The sequence below is a fragment of the Oncorhynchus mykiss genome, chromosome 11 (assembly GCF_013265735.2).
Source record: "Oncorhynchus mykiss isolate Arlee chromosome 11, USDA_OmykA_1.1, whole genome shotgun sequence".
Lineage (NCBI taxonomy): Eukaryota > Metazoa > Chordata > Actinopteri > Salmoniformes > Salmonidae > Oncorhynchus > Oncorhynchus mykiss.
In genome coordinates this window covers 58520631-58543850 of record NC_048575.1, presented here as the reverse complement: position 1 = coordinate 58543850, position 23220 = coordinate 58520631, and the positions used below count along the sequence as shown (strand labels likewise).

At 42.3% G+C, this 23220-nt stretch overlaps 1 protein-coding gene across 8 annotated transcripts in view; it reads left to right on the top strand.

Annotated features, from left to right (window-relative positions):
- Window positions 1–23220, top strand: part of clip1a (CAP-GLY domain containing linker protein 1a) — a 57800-nt gene that overhangs the window by 26043 nt on the left and 8537 nt on the right. For 5 of the 8 annotated variants that reach the window (XM_036935909.1, XM_036935908.1, XM_036935907.1 and 2 more), the window contains 12 exons: window positions 43–147; window positions 1480–2388; window positions 2646–2762; window positions 3088–3145; window positions 3910–4066; window positions 4351–4516; window positions 4717–4932; window positions 9150–11813; window positions 12430–12567; window positions 13135–13241; window positions 15447–15567; window positions 15705–15757. In XM_036935909.1, the coding sequence (XP_036791804.1) occupies window positions 43–147; window positions 1480–2388; window positions 2646–2762; window positions 3088–3145; window positions 3910–4066; window positions 4351–4516; window positions 4717–4932; window positions 9150–11813; window positions 12430–12567; window positions 13135–13241; window positions 15447–15567; window positions 15705–15757 (4811 nt within the window). The remainder of the gene's footprint in view (window positions 1–42; window positions 148–1479; window positions 2389–2645; window positions 2763–3087; window positions 3146–3909; window positions 4067–4350; window positions 4517–4716; window positions 4933–9149; window positions 11814–12429; window positions 12568–13134; window positions 13242–15446; window positions 15568–15704; window positions 15758–23220) is intronic. The other 3 variants (XM_036935910.1, XM_036935911.1, XM_036935913.1) reach the window with 3 other exon arrangements.

Sequence of the window (23220 nt, the reverse complement as noted above, 5' to 3'; positions counted from 1 at the left end):
GCACTGGTTTTGTTCTCTTCCTCTCCCCTTCTTTACTAACAGACGCAGACCAAACTGGAGCATGCCCACATTAAGGAGCTTGAACAGAGCCTGCTCTTTGAAAAGACCAAAGCTGAGAAACTCCAGAGAGAGTTAGAAGACACTAGGGTAATGGATCTTGCTCTGCACAGTGGTGCGTTTGGAAAGAGGGGTGGAGTGTGGATGGTACCAGGGGTAATGTTGCAACTCTTGGGAGGGTGTACAATGGGTTACAGAGGATCTCCAAATACCTGTTGCACTTGCTTCCATATTTTGTTTTTCTGACCACTTCTGCCATAGAGGCTTGTGGATGGAAAGTCGGTATTTAACTGCATTTGAATATCTCTAAGCAAACATTGAATGGTGTAGTTGACTAATCTTTTTACTTGAAATTAAGAATATTATCTCTTGGCCTCAGCTGTAAGTTCATTCTCTTCCCATTTTGTCAAACATGAAACATTCCTGTATCTTACCAGAACAGGAATCTTAAGCACATGGCTGCTGTCACTCAAAACAAATATTCAGGCTTTAAATCCCCCCTCCCCCCCAAAAAAAAGAACTTATAGTTGTACTTATAGTTTTCCTAAACATCAATCCTGTTCTTTTTAGATTTGTCATTTTCTGGGTAAAACCTAGACTTAGACTTCGGCCATGTCAGGGCCACACTACATATAGGAAGGATCATTAGGGTTCTCCATCGTGGGGTTATTCACTTGCCTCTTTCTCCATGTTTTCCTCTGCCCACTGTCTCCACAGCTTTTGTGGTGCAACATGGTAGCCAGACAGCACCCCTATACCCAACCGTTGCTCCCAGTTGTCCTTTGTCCCCCCCAATTCTACCAGCCCCAATTGTCCTGCCCATCTGGGAACCCCCGCCTCTTGCAAGTCTATTTCCTGCTCCCACCCCTTAACAATTCTTATATGCGTCTGTCAGGGGTTTCACAGCCAGTGATGGAGTATTAAACTGCCATCCTCAAGGGCAATAGTCTCTGCTGGTTTAGTTTTTTCCCCTGGTTCTTAATTAATCATTTGACGTCATTAGTTGGGGGAGAGAGTCTTAACTATCAAGTTTCTCTGCCCTAAATTGACCCCTGACATAAACGTAAGGATGAAAACCAGTAGAAGCTGTAGCATTTGGGGACAGTAGTTCAATACACAATAATTATGTGTGATGACTGATATGGTTCCAGCTTATATCCACTAGAGGGCGGTGTAGGACTTCAAATGTAGGCATTTTATGCTAATGTGGGTCTGCGCTGTTACTTTCATTGCGCTACTGCAACTATGAAGGACATCTGTTTGTAATGACTTTCTTAGAAAAATATTGACCCATGTAAACCTGTCTGATGACAAGGGGCTTCAACAGCTACCCTCTTGTCCTGCCAGTACACACACAATCACAATGTTTCCATAGGTTGAAGAACATGCTTTTGTTTGAGCCAGAGTTGTGCCGTCCCATAGGTGGCCACGGTGTCAGAGAAGTCCCGCATCATGGAACTGGAGAGGGACTTGGTGCTGAGGACCAGGGAGGTGGCTGACCTGCGGCTGCGTCTGGAGGTCCAGCAAAGCTCAGAGGGCTCAGACTCCACCATCTCCCCTCTCTTGGAAGAGGTGAGCTCTCTGAGGGCTCAGCTGGCCTCTCAAGAAGACCAGCAACAGGTTGAGCTGGTAGGGCTGAAGGAGATGCTGGCAGCGGAGGAGAAGGCCCACAGTGAGGCAGTGTCTCAGTTCCAAGTCTCATCCACCAAGGTCTCAACAGACAACGAGCAGTTGAAGCTGCGCCTCAGTCAGAACGAGAAGGAGAATGCAGACGTCATAGAGCTGTGGCGCTGCAAGCTGGACTCTGCCATCGCCTCACACCAGCAGGCCACGGAGGAGCTGAAGGTGTCCTTCAGTAAAGGGGCCGGTTCCCAGACGACAGAGCTGGTGGAGACCAAGAGTGCCCTGGAGAGGCTGAAGGTGGAGCACAAGCAGGCACTGGAGGAGGCGGGAGCCAGGTTTGAGGCAGAGGCTGCAGCCCGGGCACGGGAAACAGGGGAGCTCAACAAACAGCTGCTGGTCATGTCGGAGGAGAAAGAGTGGCTGGAGGAGAGCCTGCGGTCCAGTGTGGAGAGTGCTGAGGAGCAGCACCTGGTGGAGATGGAGGACGTGCTGGGCAAACTGCACACTGCTGAGCTGAAGGTAAACGAGCTGGAGGAGCATGAAGCTAAGCTTGTCCAGCAGACCCAGGACCGTGCCAAGGAGGTCCAGGAGCAGGTGGCAGCTATGGAGGTCCTGCAGTCCCAGGCAGGCCAAGGTAACCAAGCTCTCCAGAACCTGAGGACCCAGCTGGAGGAGGCCCAGAGCCAAGCTCGCTCACAGGGCAACAGGGTAGGTCCATACCCACGCCATACTACCATTGTCCATGACCATATTCAGTTTCTATTTTGTGAGTTTTCCAGAAAAATAAGTGTGAAACACACCTGTGGTATTTGATGTTGTATTGATTTATCCCTACCTTCAAAGCAATTTGCTTTTGTTTCATTTGACTCATTATTAGCTTTTCCTTCATTTTGTCACTCCTCATTTTTCCCCCCTTCAAAATGTTCTCCATGTCCATGGTGTCATGCCCTGGCCTGTGGCTGTAGGTCAGTGAGTTGAACTCTGAGCTGGAGGGTAAGCAGCAGGAGCTCCTCTCCTTGCAGCAGAGCCTGACCTCTGTGCTGCAAGACAAGGTCTCCTTGGAGCAAGAGCTGGGCAACCTGGTGAGTACTAGGGCTTATGACTGGTGTTGTGGTGCCAGGGGTTGGGAATGGGTGGACTTGCATGACTGTAGGGCTCAAGGTAAGCTCAGGTAAGGAAGAGCATAGCATTGAAATTCTAGCTTTTTGTTTTCATGGGAATGATAAAACGTATCTACCCTCTATTACACACTTACGATACCATCAAAGATATAATCCTTAAATACAAATGTTGGTTAAATAACTTGTGTAGAACATTATTAGTTGTCAATCATTTTGAGGTTTGTCATGGAAAACTCTTGACTTAAGCATGCACAAATGTATTCATCAAAGTTTTTTATTTCCTCAGAAACAAAAACTGTCAGAAAGCACAGACAATCAGGCTAAGTCAACACAAACTATGCAAGGTAAATGGATGTACTTTTTTCATGTATCAACGTTACAGGATGTTTGACCTGTAACAACGTTAGTCTTTGTTTTCTTATTACTTGGGTTACGTGGGTTTTTATCTGCAAGACATTTTACCAGAAAGAAAATGCTGACTTCAAGCTAATCTAATGATTAGCAATTATGTGGTTTTGTGCAAATAATTCATTATTTCGGTCCACATGGCCAAGCAGTAGACAGTATATTAGTGCATGTAGTTGTCTTGCTTAGTGCTAAGAACTTGAATGATGCAAGCTGATAGTGTCGGTCTAAATTCCCTCATTCTCTGTCAGAGTTGCTTTAGAAGCTTATCAACAAAAAAAAGAGCAGTGCACATCCCACTCAGAGGCTCTTAGAAGCCAACGTGGAGGTCAGAACACTGGCCAGCACTACCCTTCAGTACACACAGCTCAATATGACCATTCTCCCTACGTACATTCAGTAATGTAACTTTGCAACCTACACCAGGGGTTTCCAAACCTGCTTGTTTTTGTTGTCTTGAGTTTCTGCCCGATAAACCAGGTTGTGATTACTGAATCAATGTGTGAATCAAAAGGGCAACCGCAACCTGTTTTGAGAAAGTTATCCCTGACCAACACCACAAAATATCACCAATGTTTTACTAAAATAATCACTATAGAGAGTCTGAGGTAGTCATTATGTTTATATTGTGTAACAAATTGGCTGTGTACATGTGGATTAAGGCTTGTTACCCATGACTGAATTATGTTTTCCTCTCACTCAGGGCTGGAGAGGAAGCTAAAGGCTGGAGAGGAGAGGCTTGATCAGCTCGCAAACGAAAAGGCCAAGCTCCAAAGTGACATCTCAGACATGATGAAGTCATCAGGCGACATTTCAGCACAGCTTACCAAAATGAATGAAGACATCACTCAGAAAAAAAGGTACACAATGAAATGTCACAAACAAAGGTGTTCTCAAACATATTAAAGTAGTTTAATGGCTTACTGTCATCTGAGAAATCCACAATCCGGTTTCCTCCAGTGCCAATATTTAATGAGAGCATGACAACAATGCACAAAACCTGTCCATCACCCTGGTTTATCAGTTCTTCAGTTTCAGTCTAAAACTGTTTGAATCTGTCCTCTACAATGAAGCCACAGTTTGTGTGAATGCCACTGGTCCATTTGGTCAGAGATTGATCTCCCCCTCCTTCCCCTTTTACCAGGAGTCTGGAAGAGTTACAGACCCAACTCGCAGAGGAGAAGGAGCGGGCTGCATGTTCTGAGGAGCAACAACAGCAGGAAGTTGCCCAGAAGGAGCAGGAGCTGAAGGCTGCCAGAGACGAGCATCAGGGCCAGCTAAGCAACCTGCAGGGGAAAATCACACAACTGGTGAGTGAAAACCCAGAGATGGCTTTGAGATGTTGATGATTGGGATAAAGTAGATGTTTGTTGTAAAACTGCCTACATTCTTCAGTAATAGACGTTTTACTGTCTCTAACCCAAACACTGAAATAATCTACCGCTGTCCCCCTACCAAACAGCAAATGATTGATGTTAGTTACTGTCTCCTTCATTTTATGTGTGTGTAGGAGAAGAGTTTGCAGCAGTGTGAGGCCCAGGCCAAGGATCTTCAGACCTCCCAGCAGAAGGCCCTATCTGAGGCCTCAGAGCACCATGCCAAGCAGCTCCAGGAGCTGCAGGGTCAGGCTGAGAAGACCAAGCAGGAGCTGAGTGTCTCCAGGAAGAAGGCCCAGGAGCTGGAGAGGCTGGTGACTGAGCTGCAGCCTTACAAAGAGAAGGCTCAGGTGAGCACCCACCATATCATTATCAGGACCACCATGTTTTATGTTCTCAGGAGGAGCTGCCTTTTTGTACAAAAAATCTTGCTGCTTTGCGTTAGCTTTCTTTAGGTTGACTGAAGTATTAAGTGAGAACATTTTTCCAGTATAGTCCTATCCACTTTCTGTAAGAGATGTCAGTAGCACCTTATTTTACAGTACCAGAAATGACCTGGTTATTATTATGTCATTACCATTTGACTGTTGTTTCCAAGTCAAATGAAGTGTTGCCTGAAATGGTCTATGGTCAGGTTTGATATTCACTTGATGCTAATTAGACCACCTCACTTCTAATGTCTGGGTAGTAATCATACTGTAGGAAGGAGGAAGGAAGGTAAGAAGTAGCTGAAGTCCGTATTACTTTAATGAAAGGTTGACTGTTAGAACAATTATGGCATATCACAGTGACCTCGTTCTTTGATTTCATTAAAACAAATTTAATCACAAAAACACACTAAGCCCAAGATTCATGTTAGCGTTTTATCTGCTCATATTATTGCTTTTTGATAATAACTATTTATGCAAGCCCATTGCACCATGTCATATATCATATGTGTTGTCACATATGCACCATCTACATTTCAGCATTGACTGTGTGGGTATGTTGTGGTGTGGTTTTAGGGCCTACTTTGAAAGCAGAGGCACACCTTTATATTTATTTATTTATATATATATTTATATATATATATAGACACACACACACACAGTGCCTTGCGAAAGTATTCGGCCCCCTTGAACTTTGCGACCTTTTGCCACATTTCAGGCTTCAAACATAAAGATATAAAACTGTATTTTTTTGTGAAGAATCAACAACAAGTGGGACACAATCATGAAGTGGAACGACATTTATTGGATATTTCAAACTTTTTTAACAAATCAAAAACTGAAAAATTGGGCGTGCAAAATTATTCAGCCCCCTTAAGTTAATACTTTGTAGCGCCACCTTTTGCTGCGATTACAGCTGTAAGTCGCTTGGGGTATGTCTCTATCAGTTTTGCACATCGAGAGACTGACATTTTTCCCCATTCCTCCTTGCAAAACAGCTCGAGCTCAGTGAGGTTGGATGGAGAGCATTTGTGAACAGCAGTTTTCAGTTCTTTCCACAGATTCTCGATTGGATTCAGGTCTGGACTTTGACTTGGCCATTCTAACACCTGGATATGTTTATTTTTGAACCATTCCATTGTAGATTTTGCTTTATGTTTTGGATCATTGTCTTGTTGGAAGACAAATCTCCGTCCCAGTCTCAGGTCTTTTGCAGACTCCATCAGGTTTTCTTCCAGAATGGTCCTGTATTTGGCTCCATCCATCTTCCCATCAATTTTAACCATCTTCCCTGTCCCTGCTGAAGAAAAGCAGTCCCAAACCATGATGCTACCACCACCATGTTTGACAGTGGGGATGGTGTGTTCAGCTGTGTTGCTTTTACGCCAAACATAACGTTTTGCATTGTTGCCAAAAGTTCAATTTTGGTTTCATCTGACCAGAGCACCTTCTTCCACATGTTTGGTGTGTCTCCCAGGTGGCTTGTGGCAAACTTTAAACAACACTTTTTATGGATATCTTTAAGAAATGGCTTTCTTCTTGCCACTCTTCCATAAAGGCCAGATTTGTGCAATATACGACTGATTGTTGTCCTATGGACAGAGTCTCCCACCTCAGCTGTAGATCTCTGCAGTTCATCCAGAGTGATCATGGGCCTCTTGGCTGCATCTCTGATCAGTCTTCTCCTTGTATGAGCTGAAAGTTTAGAGGGACGGCCAGGTCTTGGTAGATTTGCAGTGGTCTGATACTCCTTCCATTTCAATATTATCGCATGCACAGTGCTCCTTGGGATGTTTAAAGCTTGGGAAATCTTTTTGTATCCAAATCCGGCTTTAAACTTCTTCACAACAGTATCTCGGACCTGTCTGGTGTGTTCCTTGTTCTTCATGATGCTCTCTGCGCTTTTAACGGACCTCTGAGACTATCACAGTGCAGGTGCATTTATACGGAGACTTGATTACACACAGGTGGATTGTATTTATCATCATTAGTAATTTAGGTCAACATTGGATCATTCAGAGATCCTCACTGAACTTCTGGAGAGAGTTTGCTGCACTGAAAGTAAAGGGGCTGAATAATTTTGCACGCCCAATTTTTCAGTTTTTGATTTGTTAAAAAAGTTTGAAATATCCAATAAATATTGTTCCACTTCATGATTGTGTCCCACTTGTTGTTGATTCTTCACAAAAAAATACAGTTTTATATCTTTATGTTTGAATCCTGAAATGTGGCAAAAGGTCACAAAGTTCAAGGGGGCCGAATACTTTCGCAAGGCACTGTGTGTATATATATATATATATATATATAAAAAACTGATGACATTTTCTCAATTCATGCTTCAATAATGTTGATTAAGTGGATGTAGTAACCACATAATTGTTAGTGGTTTAATTAGTGTCGTTTCGTGATGAGTAGCCGGTATGTAAAGTGTAGGGCTTCAGTCTGTGCTCACCATTTATGGGTTGTTCCACAATTTCAATCCCTTTTTGGTAGCGTAACTTGTTGTAAAAAAGCTTTTTCCTCATGATACCATCTATTTTGTGATGTGCTCCAGTCCCTCCGGCAGCAAAGTACATGATGCTGCCTCCCCCTTGCTTCACGGTTGGGATGATGTTCTTCGGCTTGCAAGCCTCCCCCTTTTTCCTCCAAACATAACGATGGTCATTATGGCTAAACAGTTCTATTTTTGTTTCATCAGACCAGAGGACATTTCTCCAAAAAGTACGATCTTTGTCCCCATGTGCAGTTGCAAACCATAGTCCAGCTTTTTTATGGTGGTTTTGGAGCAGTGGCTTCTTCCTTGCTGATCGGCCTTTCAGGTTATGTCATATAGGACTCGTTTTACTGTGGATATAGATACTTTTGTACCTGTTTCCTCCAGCATCTTCACAAGGTCCTTTGCTGTTGTTCTGGGATTGATTTGCACTTTTCGCACCAAAGTACGTTAATATCTAGGAGACAGAACGCGTCTCCTTCCTGAGCGGTATGACGGCTGCGAGGTCCCATGGTGTTTATACTTACATACTATTGTTTGTACAGATGAACGTGGTACCTTCAGGCATTTGGTAATTGCTCCCAAGGATGAACCAGACTTGTGGAGATCTACAATTTGTTTTTTGAGGCCTTGGCTGATTTCTTTTAATTTTCCCATGATGTCAAGCAAAGAGGCACTGAGTTTGAAGGTAGGCCTTGAAATACATCCACAGGTACACCTCCAATTAACTCAAATGAAGTCAATTAGCCTATCAGAAGCTTCTAAAGCCGTGACATCATTTTCTGGAATTTTCCAAGCTGTTTAAAAGGCACAGTCAACTTAGTGTATGTAAACTTTTGACCCACTGGAATTGTGATACAGTGAAATAATCTGTCTGTAAACAATTGTTGAAAAAATTACTTGTGTCATGCACAAAGTAGATGTCCTAACCGACTTGCCAAAACTATAGTTTGTTAACAAGACATTTGTGGAGTGGTTGAAAAACAAGTTTTAATGACTCCAACTTAAGTGTATGTAAACTTCTGATTTCAACTGTATATATATATTTTTGCCTGTGGATAACACGGTTGACGTGTTATGCTCAACACACTCAGTTTTACACCACAAAACAACAGAAAATTGCCAAAAAGTGTAGAACGAGCTCGTCTGCTTTTGAACTAGTTTGACCATATTAAACGAGTTCTGTTCACGTCATGGCTTTTTAAAATGCAATATTGGTGCACAATTTCTACTTAATGTCAAAGGGATACAAAAGGGCAGAATTTCGTGGCACAACTATTATAAGACAATTAAAACAGGGTTGTCTACTTGTAAAAACATATTCTCAATGGAAAGTTATTCAATTACGCACACACTCCACCACACCTGGTGCACACTGATTGAAAACCTGAATCATTAGAACCCACTTAGAAGGCACACACACACACCTACATACACATCATAAGCACTCCATTGGTGTACCTCTGTTTTCAAAGTTCTCAACTTTTCATGGTGTCAGCTTTGTTTCTTTTTCTCCCAACTGTCTTTTATGCTTGCACCAGCTTAACTTTTCCAATTGCATTTTATAACTTTTGTAATAAAATGCTTGACTTGTTTTGTTTTCCCTTTATATGCCCATTTTTTTCTTTCAACCTTTTTCCCTCAGTTTCTTTCTGGTGAGCTCGACTACTCCAGGCAGCATATTGAGAGATTGTCCACAGACCTGGAGAAGCAAATCTCAGTGCTGGCGCACATGTCTAAGGAAAGCTCAGATCTCAAAGCTCAGGAAGGAAGTCTCAAAAATCAACTCTCTGAACTCGAGGCCAAGCTCTCAGCCTCGGAGGCTAGTCACCAGGAGCTCTCAGGTAAGACTGAAGAACTTCTGACACTGAGGGACAAGCTCACAAAAGAGCAGGAGGAATTTTGGACCACCAACCGGAAGCTAGATGGAGAGAATGCCTCACTATCCAGAGAGGTGGAGAAGCTTAGAGTTGCTGTTGAGGAGGCACAGGCCAATAACAAATCCCTCAGTCAATCTGAAGCGGAGCGTCAGTCCCAAATTGAGGAGCTTCAAAAGACAAATGCAGAGAAGCATGAGGTCCTTTTGAAGTACCAACAGGAGATCCTGCAGCAGGAAACTAAGAGGAAGCAGCTAGCAGAGGTCTATGAGAAGACCTGTGAGGAGAGGAACGAGCTCCAGCAAAGCAGGGAGAAGCTGACCTCTGAGAAGGATAGCCTTTTGTTGGAGAGGGATGCAGCCAGAAATGCTAAGAAATCCCTTGATGCAAAGAATGTGGAGTTGCAGGCAAGGTGTCGGTCTTTAAGCTTGGAAAAAGAAGACTTCTGTCTGAAAAACACTCAGCTACAGGCACAGACAGAGACCTTGGGCAAAGATAAAGTGGAGATGTTTACTCAAATGAATGCTGCCATTTTTGACAAAGAGGCCCTCCAAGCCTTGAATGCAGAGCTTCAAAATCAGCTGAATGTCACTAAGAAGGATCTTGAGAAGTCTGTCCGTGACAAGGTTGAGCTAAATGCTTCAAAAATGAGCCTGGCCAAAATGCTGGACCAGTCCAAGACCAGCAGTGAGGTTACCGACTCTGAGAGGCTTCACCTCCTGCAGGAGAAAGAGGACCTGCTTGCTACCCAGCGAAAGGTGTGTTCTGAGAAAGATGAACTTATCAAGGAGAGAGAAGAGTTAAAGGAGAAGCTCAGACTTTCTACAGAGGAAGTGGCAACCTCTAAGGAGAAAGTTAAAGAGCTGTTGTCATCTTTTGGCGAGGAGAAGAAAGCACTTTGTCTCCAGAATGCAGAGACTGAGAAGGCGCTACACTCCATACGCAAAGAGAAGATGGCTATAGAATTAACACTGGAAAAGCAGAACATGGAGAGTGACTGTTGGGTACATGAAAAGGAAGAGCTGGAAGAAAAGCACACACAGGAGATCTCTGAAAAGTGTACTCTAACAAAAGAGCGTGACAAGCTAGCAGGTGAGATCTGCAGTATGAAGGACCAGTTGGACAGCTCCACTAAGGCCAATGATGACCTGAAGCAAGCCAATTCCAACCTCACATCCTTGCTGGAGGAATTAAAACAGAAGATAGAAAAGGTGGAGACTGAGGGAGCTTCCTTGAAAAAAGAAAAGGTTGATCTACAGGCACAGCTTCAGAAGCTTTGCTCAGAGCGGGAGGCCCTTGAAAAAAGCAAAACTGAACTTGCAGAGGAGCATCATGAACTAAAAGGCAACTCTGAGCAGATGCGTTTGGAACTCATTCAGCAGAACGATACCCTAACAAAAAAGCAGGATCTCCTGCTTTCGCAGCAGACGGAGCTTAACAAGAACCTGCAGAAGGACAAAGAGGATTTGCTTCTGCAGGTCCAGGAGTTCAAAGGTCAAACAGAATCACTTTCAAAGGCAAAAATGCTTCTTGAATTGCAACAGCAGACTGAAGCAAGTGACCGAAGTAAACTGTCCTCTGCAAAGGATGACCTCTCCAGAGAGAGAGAGGACTTACAGACACAGTTGTTCACTCTGACACAGGAGAAGATTACTCTCCTGCAGTCTGAATCCAGCCTGAAGGCAGAGGTTGCCTCTGTTTGTGTTGAAAGAGACACAATGGCCTCTGAGAGAAATAGTTTGCGTAGTGATTTAGGGCAACTTAAGACGACCCACACTGGATTGTTAGGTGAGAGACAGGGTCTGCTTGAGGAGAATGTCCAGATGCAAGTCAAAGTGCAGGACCTCACTCAACAATCTGTCACCAGAGAGAAGGCCATGGATGAGTTGTCTGCCAACCTTAAGGATATTGGAGTGGAGAGAAAAGCCTTTGCTGGGGAGGTTGAGAACTTAAAGGCACAGCTGAAGGAGAGGGACCAGGAAAAGGGTGACTTGGCTGGAGACCAAATATGCCTGTCTGCCAAGCTGGAGAAGCTTGTCAACGAGGTCTCCTCCCTGGCTAAGGAGAAGGTAGACCTCCTAGCTATACAGTCCCGCCTGGAGCAAGACCTTTCCTCCCTCCACAGCAGCCAAGAGAGTAGGGATGGGGAACACTCAAGGCTCATGGGGGAGGTAGAGAAGCTGCAAGTTACCCAGACACAGCTTGAAGCAGATGCCCAGGCCCTACGTGCTGAGAAGTCAGTGATGGAGGGACAGCACAAAGCCTCTGTGGAGGAGGCATCTGTGTGTACCAAGGTCAGAGAAGAAATGGCCACCAACCTGGAAGACCTGAAGGTCCAGAAGGATGCCTTGCTCAAGGAGAGGGACAAAGCCACCCAGCAGGTCACCCAGCTTGAGGCTCAACTAAAAAATGCTATTTCCAAGCAGCTTGAGGTACTCCATTACTAACAAACCCCGTAACTAACCCTCACGTTGAGCTGGCTGTGGTCATGTTTCAACCTCACTGCATGCTATTCCGGTCTTCTATTTAACTTAATTTTTGTTTAATCTCCTTTACTAACTGCTCTCTTGCTTCTAGTCCATTGCGAACAGTTTATTTATGAAATGTAAATTCCTTTGGGCTTAGAACGTGATTTGAGAAGTTCCTTGGTTGGGGTAGATGGTTACATCTCCGCTCCCTTAGAATTTGGTTTGAAAATAGTAATTAGTAAGTAGTAGTAGATGTGGGCATTACAATGATTCCTGAGGATTACACGAATTGCATAGGAGAAACAATCATTGTAACCCCCTAGAGCTTCAAAATCCGGTTTGGAATGATTTGGATGACTGACATGCAAAGCATGCAAATTAACTCTGCATAATATGAGAAAATGGAGTGATCCTTTAGGGATCCTCTGGTTAGAGTTGATTTGGGCTGTGTAAAATAAGGCTCCATCAAATGATATCTCAGGACATAGGGGTTCACCTCAACCAACCCCTATCCAAGTAAGTTACAGGTATTTCATTATATATGTCTGGTTGACATGCCCCCCTCTCCCTCACTACCTAGGCAGCGGAGTCCTCAGGGAAGACTGCTGAGGTCGTGGAGTTGCTGACACAAGAGAAGGGCCTTCTGCAGCAGGAGAAGATTGAGGCCCAGTCTCTGCTGGAGGAGTTCAGGAGTGCCAAGCAGGAGATGACCAATCAGGTATATGGAGAATGTAATGCCTCTGTTGGGGTATACTATAGTGGTTGAGCATCATGGATTTTCAATAAGGTATGGAGATTGTTGAAATTGTATGGGTGAGGAATGATGGCTTTGTCACTGTCATATAGGGCTATCACTAAGGACTTTGGAAGGGGCTCCTTGTAAACTTAACAGAAGTTTGGTTTCGGGGTGTAATGGTTGCAAACCACTTTTATAAGTTACTATTCACAGTATAATACAGTGATACATGTAAACAGAATTTTTGCCACAGGTGCTGGCATGCTCACACTCCAAGATCCATGTTAAACAGGATTTTTCAGCCCCATAATTATTTTTTATTTTATCATTTCAACTTGTACTTTTTTTGTGTGTTAATTTCATTGCCCAACATAAAATAAGCAATTGCATCAATCCTTTTATGTACTCATACTGGCACAAGTAAAGTTCACTAGGGACTGAAAGCTATAGTGAGAAAAATGCTCTCAACTTGAACTTTCACAACATTCAAACAATCTGTATTATATACCGTACATTAGAAGTGATCTATGTTTTTTTGTTAATGCACAGCTGGATTCCTTGAAGCAACAGAATTCCAAATACAAAAAGGAGCTCAACCTTTCTAAAGAGCAACTCAGCACAGAGAACCAGAAAATCAGCGGCCTGTGCCAGGAGATGTGAGTATACTGTGTGGTGTGTGTGTGTTTGCCTTCAGAAAGTATTCTTACCCCTTGATTTTTCCACATTACACATTTTGTTGTGTTACTGCCTGAATTAAAAATATTAAACTGATTTACACACAATACCTCATAATGACAGTGACATTTTTTTTTTTAAATTGTAGCAATTTTATTGAAAATGAAATAAAGAAATATCGCATTTACATAGGTATTCACATCCCTGAGTCAATCATTTGTAGAAGCACCGTTGGTGGCAATTACAGCTTTAGGTTGGCTTGTGCATAGCTGATACAGACATACCCATCTGGATTTGTGGATTTTCTTCCTTGCTGATTTTCTCAAGCGCTTAAATTAGATGGGGAGTCTTTCCACAGATTTTCAGTGCGATTCAAGTCTGGGCTTTGGCTGGGCCACTCAAAGGCTTTCATATTCTTGTTCCGAATTACAAACTTTGTCCCATGACCAACTTTTTGAACCTGCTGTCGTGCCTTCTTCACGACTGTGCGTGTGTGTTTGGACCATTCATTGTTTCCTCTATCCTTACTAGTCTCCCAGTCCCCATCACTGAAAAGCATCCCCATTTCATGATGCTGCCACCACCATGCGTCATGGTATGGATGGTGTTAGATGGGTGATGAGCTGTGCCTGGTTTTCTCCAGACATAAAGCTTTGCATTCAGGCCAACGGGTTACGTTTTTGTGTTTATTATGGATCCCCATGCAGCAGCTACACTTCCTGGGATCCAGCAACATATGACAGATAAATAAATAAATAAATAAATACATACATACAAATTTTAGAATCATGGTGCAATGAATATCACAGTCTGGTAAAACTCATAGTCCATACTAAGACAACATGGATATATCGATACAGGATTTTCAAATTAGTTATTTCAACATTAGTGCTCACAGTGGGGCAAAAAAGTATTTAGTCAGCCACCAATTGTGCAAGTTCTCCCACTTAAAAAGATGAGGCCTGTAATTTTCATCATAGGTACACTTCAACTATGACAGACAAAATTTGAAAAAATTATCCAGAAAATCATGTCTACTTGTGTGTGTCTTATCTGATTCTACTGCATGCGTCAGTCCCCCATGTAGCCATGGCTCTATGTAGTACAATGCGCCTCCCAATAGTCTGTTCTTGACTTGGGGATTGTGACGAGACCCTTGGTGGCATGTCTTGTGGGGTATGCATGGGTGTGCTAGTAGTATAAACAGACACCTCGGTGCATTTAGCATGTTAACACTTCTAACAAAAACAAGTAATGATGAAGTCAATCTCTCCTCCACTTTGAGCCATGAGAGATTTACATTCATATTGTTAATGTTAGCTCTCCTTGTACGTTTAAGGGCCAGCCGTGCGGCCCTGTTCAAATGAATTTACCACAAATGGACTCCAAGCTGTAGAAACATCTCAAGGATGATCAATGAAAACAGAATGCAACTGAGCTCAATTTCGAGTCTTATCGCAAAGGGTCTGAATACTTATGTAAATAAGTTATTTCACAAAACCTGTTTTCGCTTAGTCATTATGTGCGTAGATTTGATGAGGGCAAAAAAAACATACATACATAGCCTTATCCTAAATGTAACTTAACAAAATGTGGAAAAAGTGAAGGGGTCTGAATACTTTCGGAATACACTATGTATGAAGACCACAGCAGCCCAGATAATTTTCTTACTAGCCCTACCTTCCATTTGTCATCAATGGAATATCCCTGTTGAATATTTTCTCAATGTTGTTAGTCAGATGGGCCTTGACAGTCAGCTGTGTATCTATCTGGCAGGTCCTGGCTCAGTGCCAACATCTGACAGCGGGGTTGGGGCAGAGGGGGTACTATCGCGGTAATTAACCCTTGATGCAGGGACCAGTTAAATGCAGTTGATCGCTAGGATAATTATTGAACCTGTCTTGATTTATTTATTTTTCTCAATAGATTTACTTAAAAGAAATGCAAACTTTCTTTCTTTACTCCATGCTTTTAATTGTCCTCGCTCTGACATTCTTATTCTGAGTGAAAATACATTACACACACGCACACACTGGGTATGAGTTATAGCTCATTGCTCTCAACAGTTTTCAGACTTTAAATATTCAGACATTGAAGTGTCAGACATTGTCTTCATACCCTACCTCAATTCCCAAATATCTGAGATAAGAATTATTATTGAATTATTATAATGTGTGTGTTTTTAGTGATAAGCTGAAGCAAGCTACCTCTGTGAAGTCCCAGTCCCTGGTGGCCTTACAGGAGGAGAACAACAAGCTGACCAAGGAGCTTGGCAGCAGCAAGAAGGAGACCAGTGGCCAGCAGAAGGTACCACCACTGGACTGCTGATGTGTTAGCTCCTCCCTCAAACTGCCTCTAGATTTTAAGAATGTAACATTTACATTGAATTACTACAACTTTCCAACCAAGCAATTCATCCTATAATGTATGTTCTTTTTTCTTAGCTGGAAGCTCAGCAGTCCAAGCTCAATAAACAGTTGCAAGAAATGAAGCAGAGGTGAGAAACTGTAGAAACATGGTGTATGTAGCTAGCCTTGTCTATAATGCTGTTTTAATTTCCATCCAAATCAAGTGTCCGAAAATTGTTTGCCGTTTCTAGTCGAAAATAGACACTCCCAACAGTTCTGCAATTAACTTCTTGGTGACGGGGGCAGTATTGAGTAGCTTGGATGAATAAGGTGCCCAGAGTAAACTGCCTGCTAATCTGTCCCAGATGCTAATATATGCATATTATTAGTAGTATTGGATAGAAAACAAAATCCAACCAGGAAGTGGGAAATCTGAGGTTTGTAGTTTTTCAACTCTTTGCCATTCCAATATACAGTGTAAATGGGGTCATATTGCACTTCCCAAGGCTTCCACTAGATGTCAACAGTCTTTAGAACTTTGTTTGAGGTTTCTGCTATTAAGGGGAGAGAATGAGGGGATTGAGCCAGGTGTCTGGCAGAATGCCACAGGCTCGTGACTTGCAGTCACGAGAGTTAGCTCTCGTTCCATTGCTTTTCTACAGACAGGAATTCTCCGGTTGGAACATTATTGAAGATTTATGATAAAAACATCCTAAAGATTGATTCTATACTTAGTTTGACAAGTTTCTACGGGCTGCAACGGAACATTCTGAACTTTTTGTCCGACGTTCGGCTGGACCTGAATTTTGTTTGGATTTGTTCATTGAACGCGCGTTTGGATTTGTTCACCAAACGCCCTAACAAAAGAAGCTATTTGGACATAAATTATGAACTTTATCGAACAAATCAAACATTTATTGTGGAACTGGGATTCCTGGGAGTGCATTCTGATGAAGATCATCAAAGGTAAGTGAATATTTATAATGCTATTTCTGACTAATGTTGACTACACAATATGGTGGATATCTTTTTGGCTGCTTTGTTGTCTGAACGCTGTACTCAGATTATTGCATGATTTGCTTTTTCTGTAAAGTTCTTTTGAAATCTGACACAGCGGTTGCGTTAAAGAGAAGTTTCTCTAATTCCATGTATAACACTTGTATTTTCATCAACATTTATGATGATTATTTCTGTAAATTGATGTGGCTCTCTGCAAAATCACTGCATGTTTTTGAACTACTGGATGTAACGTGCCCAATGTATACTGAGATGTTTTTATATCAATATGAACTTTAGCGAACAAAACATGCATGTATTGTGTAACATGAAGTCCTATGAGTGTCATCTGATGAAGATCATCAAAGGTTAGTGATTCATTTTATCTCTATTTGTGCTCTTTGGCTGGAAAAATGGCTGTGACTTGGTGGTGACCTAACATAATCGTTTGATGCTTTCGCTGTAAAGCGTTTTTGAAATCAGACACTGGCTCGGTTAACGAGAATTTTATCTTTTAAAATGGTGTAAAATACTTGTATGTTTGAGGAATTTTGATTGAGCTTTTTGTTGTTTTGAATTTGGTGCCCTGCACTTTCAATGGCTGTTGGCAAGGTGGGGCGCTACCGTCCCACATATCCCAGAGAGGTTCATCATGGATGTTTGTATCACTTTTCCGTTCATCAACGTGGCATGTCATGTTTGTGCTCTGTCTACACTGTCTGCTAACATCCTCTTTTGCCTTTTTTTAACACATTAATTAAAAATCAAAAAAGCTGAAATGTCTTGGGTCGATAAGTATTCAACCCCTTTGTTATGGTGTGCCTAAATATATTAAGGATGAAAAAAATGCTTACGTTGCATGGACTCACTCTTGTGTGCAATATTAGTGTTTACATGATTTTGGAACGTCTACTTTGTCGCTGTACCCCACACATACAGTTTATCTGTAAGGTCGAGCAGTGAATTTCAAACAAAAGATTCAACCACATAGACCAGGGAGGTATTCGAATGCCTCGCAAAGAAGAGTACATATGGGTAAAACAAATTTAAAGCATATATTGAATATCACTTTGAGCATGCTGAAGTTACTAATTACACTTTGGGTGTATTGAATCACCATCCAATCACTACAAAGATACAGGCGTCCTTCCTAACTCAGTTGCCGGAGTGGAAGGAAACTGCTCAGGGATTTCACCATGTCATCGGACTTTAAAACCATTCGTTTCTAATGGCTGTGATGGGAGGTAACTGAGGATGGCTCAACAACATTGTGAACATAAATGACAGAGTAAAAAGGAAGCCTGTACACAATAAAAAGGCGCTGAAGTAATACTACAAAAAATGTGTCAAAGCCATTAACTTGTGCTGAATACGTTTTATGTTCGAGGCAAATTTAATACAACACATTACTTAGTACCACTCTCCATATTTTCAATCATAGTGATGGCTGCATGTAATTGCTAAGGACTAAATGTTCAGGATAAAAAAGAAACGGAATGGAGCGAAGCACAGAGATCTTAGAGGAAAACCTGGTTGTCTGCTTTCCACCACTGGGAGATTAATTCACCTTTCAGCAGAACAATAACTTAAAACACAAGACCAAATATAGACTGGAGTTGCTTACCAAGAAGACAGTGAATGTTCCTGCGTGGCCAAGTTAGATTTTCAAGCAGATTTAAGTTAACTATGGCAAGATCTGAAAATCGTTGTCTAGCAATGATCAACAACCAATTTGACAAATCTTGAAGAATTTTGAGAAGAAGAATGGGCAAATGTTGCACAATCCAGGTGTGGAAAACTATTAGAGACTTTCCCAGAAAGACTCACAGCTGTAATCTCTCCCAAAGGTGATTCTAACATGTTTTGACTCTGTTACCATAGAGAGGTTTCTGTTCAATGAGTAATCCCTCTAATTCACTTGCTTTTTGTCATCACAGTATGTTTACAGTGCCTTCAAATTATTTATACCCCTTGACTTATTCCACATGTTGTTGATTGAGACTGAATTCAGAATGGATTAAATGTTTGTTTTTTCACAAGTGTATTGAAAATGAAGAATATTAATTGACAAGTATTCACACCCCCGCATATTTTCAATGGGATTCATGTCTGGGCTTTGGCTGGGCCACTCAACGACTTTCACATTCTTGTTCTGAAGCCATTCCAGCATTGCTTTGGCTGTATGCGTGGGGTCATTGTCCTGTTGGAATGTAAATCTTTGTTTTCACTCTGAAGCAGGTTCTCATCAACGATTTTCCTGTATTTGTCTCCATTCATTGTTCCCTCTATCCTTACTGGTCTCCCAGTTCATGCCACTGAAAAGTATCCATATAGCATGATACTGCTACGGGTGATGAACTGTGCCTGGTTTTCTCCAGACATACCGATTTCCATTCAGGCCAAAGAGTTAGTTTTGTCTCATCAGACCACAGAATCTTGTGCCTTATGCTCTGAATCTTTCACGTGCCTTTTTGCAAACTCCAGGCGCTCTGTCGTGTGCCTTTCTCTCAGGAGTGTCTTCTGTCTGGCCACTCTCCCATAATGCCCAGATTGGTGAAGTGCTGCAGTCTGTTGTCCTTCTGGCAGGTTCTCCCATCTCAGCCAAGGATCTCTGTAGTTCTGGTGGTCATTGGGTTCTTGGTCACCTCCCTGACCAAGGTCATTCTTGCCCATTTGTTCAGTTTGGTCAGACAACCAGCTCTAGGCAGAGTCTGGGTAGTTCCATATTGTTCCAATTTCCCAATGATGGAAACGACTGTTCTCTTGGAAACATTCAACACTCAGTTGTTTTATACCCTTTCCCAGATATACAGTGCATTCGGAAAGTATTTAGACCCCTTGACTTTTTCCACATTTTCGTACGTTAAAGCCTTATTCTAAAATGGATGAATTCGTTTTTCCCCTCATCAATCTACATACAACAAAAACAGGATTTTAGAAATGTTAGCTGATTTATTCAAATGTCACATTCACATAAGTATTCAGACATTTTACTCAGTACTTTGTTCAAGCATCTTTGTCAGCGATTACAGCTTAGTCAGTCTTCTTGGGTAGGACGCTACAAGCTTGGCACACCTGTATTTGGGGAGTTTCTCCCATTTCTTCTCTGCAGATACTCTCAAGCTCTGTCAGGTTTGATGGGGAGCGTTCATTTTCCCCTCGATCCTGACTAGTATCTCAGTCCCTGCCGCTGAAAAACATCCCCAAAGCATGTGGCTGCCACCACCGTGCTTCACCGTAGGGATGGTACCAGGTTTCCTCCAAACGTGAAGCTTGGCTTTCAGGCCAAAGAGTTCGATCTTGGTTTCATCAGACCAGAAAATCTTGTTTCTCATGGTCTGAGAGTCGTTTAGGTGCCTTTTGGCAGAATTCAAGGGGGTAGCTTTTTACAATTTTTATCCATTTTGAATAAGATTAACATAGCGATGTGGGAAAAGTGGAGGGGTCTGAATGCATTCCCGAATGCACTGTATGCCTCATCACAAATCTCTCAGATCTACTGACAGTTCCTCGGACTTCAGGGTATAGTTTCTGCTCTGACATGCACTGTCAACTTATATAAACAGGTGTGTTTCTTTCTAAATCATGTCGAAACAATTGAATTGGCCGCAAGTAGACTAATCAAGTTGTAGTGACATCTCGATGATGATCAAAGGAAATTATATGCACCTGAGCTAATTTTTTAGTATCCTGGGCAATGGGTGTGAATACTTATGTCAATGAGATTTTCTATTTCTTTTTCAATACATTTGCTAAAATTTCTTTAAAGAATCACTGTCATTATGAGGAATTGTGAGTAGATGGGTGAGAAAATAATCAATTTTGAGTTCAGGCTGTAACAACAAAATGTGGAGTAAGTCAAGGGGTATGAAGACTTTCTGAGGGCACTGTATTAACATTTTTTTTCAAGCTAAACAGTAGACTCCACTTCAAATTTGATTTGTCATATGCGCCGAATACAACAGCAACAATACAACCTTACAGTGAAATGTTTCTTACAAGCCCTTAAAACCTCTATGAGCTAAGGGGCAGTATTTTCACGTTCGGATGAAAAGCGTGCCCAAAGTAAACTGCCTGTTACTCAGGCCCAGAAGCTAGGATATGCATATGCATGGTAGTATTTGATAGAAAACACTCAAATTTCTAAAACTGTTAAAATAATATCTGTGAGTATAACATAACTGATTTGGCAGGCGAAAACCTGAGAAATCCATTGAGGAATTATTTTTTATTTTGGTTTTGTAGTTTTCTATTCAATGCCATTACAGTATCCATTGACTTAGGACTCAATATGCAGTTCCTATGCCTTCCACTAGATGTCAACAGTCTTTAGAAATTGTTTCAGGCTTGTATTCTTATAAATGAGGGAGTAAGCGCAGTCAATGAGTGGACCCCGACGTGTCACAGAGCTTTTTCATGCACAATCCCGAGTGCATTTCTTGTGTACCTTTTTATATTGACGACGTTGAAATATTATAGATCATTTAGGCTAAAAACAACCTGAGGATTGAATATAAACATTGTTTGACATGTTTCTATGAACTTTACGGAATTTTGATTTTTTTTGTCTGCCTGTTTGGTCTGCGGATTACTGAAGAAAACGTGCGAACAAAACTGAGGTTTTTGGATATAAAGAGTTTATCAAACAAAAGGAACATTTATTGAGTAAATGAATGTCTTTTGAGTGCAACCATATGAAGATCATCAAAGGTAAGGGATTAATTTGATCTCTTTCTGAGTTTTTTGTAACGCTTCTGCTTGGCTGGTTACTGTTGGTAATAATTTGTCAACTGGGCTATGTTCTCAAATAATCATAAGGTGGTTGGATTCACAAGAAGTTAATCTTTAAACCTATGTAAAATGTTTTGTTTTCTGAATATATATATATATATGAGTATTTCTGTATTTGAATTTGGTGCTCTGCAATCTCACTGGATGTTGGCCAGATGGGACGCTAGCGTCCCACATACCCTAGAGAAGTTAAGGAGCCTTTTTGACCGCACTTCCCGCACGGCAAGCACTCCGATACCACTTGATGTGCGTTAGCAGAGGGAACACTCTATGACTTGAGTCTTAGACAATGTTTTGGGCCTTCCTGTGACACCCCTAGTATATAGGTCCTGCATGGCAGGAGGCTTGGCCTCAGTGATGTACTGGCTGCAGCGCCTTAGTCAGTTTGCCGAGCAGTTGCCATTCCAGGCGTGGATGCAACCGGTCAGCATGCTCTTGATGGTGCAGCTGTAGAATCTTTTGAAGATCTGGGGACCCATTACAAATCGTTCCAGTCTCCTGAGGGGGAAAATGCATTGTCGTGCCCTCTTCACGACTTCCTTGGAGTGTTTGGACCATGATGGTATCCACATCAACAAACTAAGGAACTTGAAGCTCTCGACCCGCTCCACTACAACCCTGTTGATGTTAATGGAGGTGTGTTCGGCCTTCCTTTTCCTGTAATCCACGATCATCTTCTTTGTCTTGATCACGTTGAGGGAGAGGTTGTTGTTGTCCTGGCACCACACTTCTAGGTCTCTGACCTCTTATTGACCATCTCATCGTTGTCGATGTCAGTAAACTTAATGAGGGTGTTGGATTCGTGCTTGGAAACACAGTCGTTGGGTGAACAGGGAGTACAGAAGGGGACTAGGCATGTACCCCTGAGGGGCCCCAGTGTTGAGGATTAGCACTTCCTTCAGGAAGTCCAGGATCCAGTTGCAGAGGGAGGTGTTTAGTCCTTAGCTTAGTGATGAGCTTTGAGGGCACTATGGTATTGAACGCTGAACTGTAGTCAATGAACAGCATTTTCACATAGGTGCTCCCTTTGTCCAGGTGGGAAAGGGCAGTGTGGAGTGTGATTGCTTAATCTGTGGATCTGTTCAGGTGGTATGCGAATTGGAGTGGGTCTAAGGTTTCCGGGATCATGGTGTTTTGATGTGAGCCATGACAAGCCTTTCAAAGCACTTCATGGCTACTGTTACAAATCCCTTTTGGCCCGACAGTCTAGGGGAGATAGTAACGAGACCCGTAACACAACTCATGCAAATTATAATAGTGAAAAAGTAAAAGTGAGAACGAAATAACCACGACTACTGAAATCTACCATCAAACTCAGGGTTTATTGGAACACACACGGTAATGGGTGGGAGCAGGGAAAGGGGCTGAGCTGGACCCAAGGAATGGAACAATAAGTATTGAAAAACACCCCTAAGCTAGACTAGCCTACTTTAACAACAGCTAACTAACTAACCAAAAATACAGTGGGTGGTCCACCCAGTTCTAACTAGTGTATTTAACAAAGTGTACCTACGGGTAGTGTATGCCCATGGGCGACTTGTCTTGGTTCCCCCTTTTCCCACCAGCAAACAAACAAACACCATAACCAAAAACAATACTCACAGGTGATGACAAAGTGCTATGGAGGTGCTCAAACAAAAGATAGCTCAATACATAAAGAGAGTGAAATCGAGAGATTGAGCTCCACAGCAAACAACTGAATGGGTTTTTAAACAAAGGGAAAGGAACGGTGATTGGGTAGGAAACAGGAGGAGGTGTGTCTTCTGATTGATGATTGATTGGGGAGTGATGATTTTCACCTGTGAGGGGAGAAGGAGAGAAACAC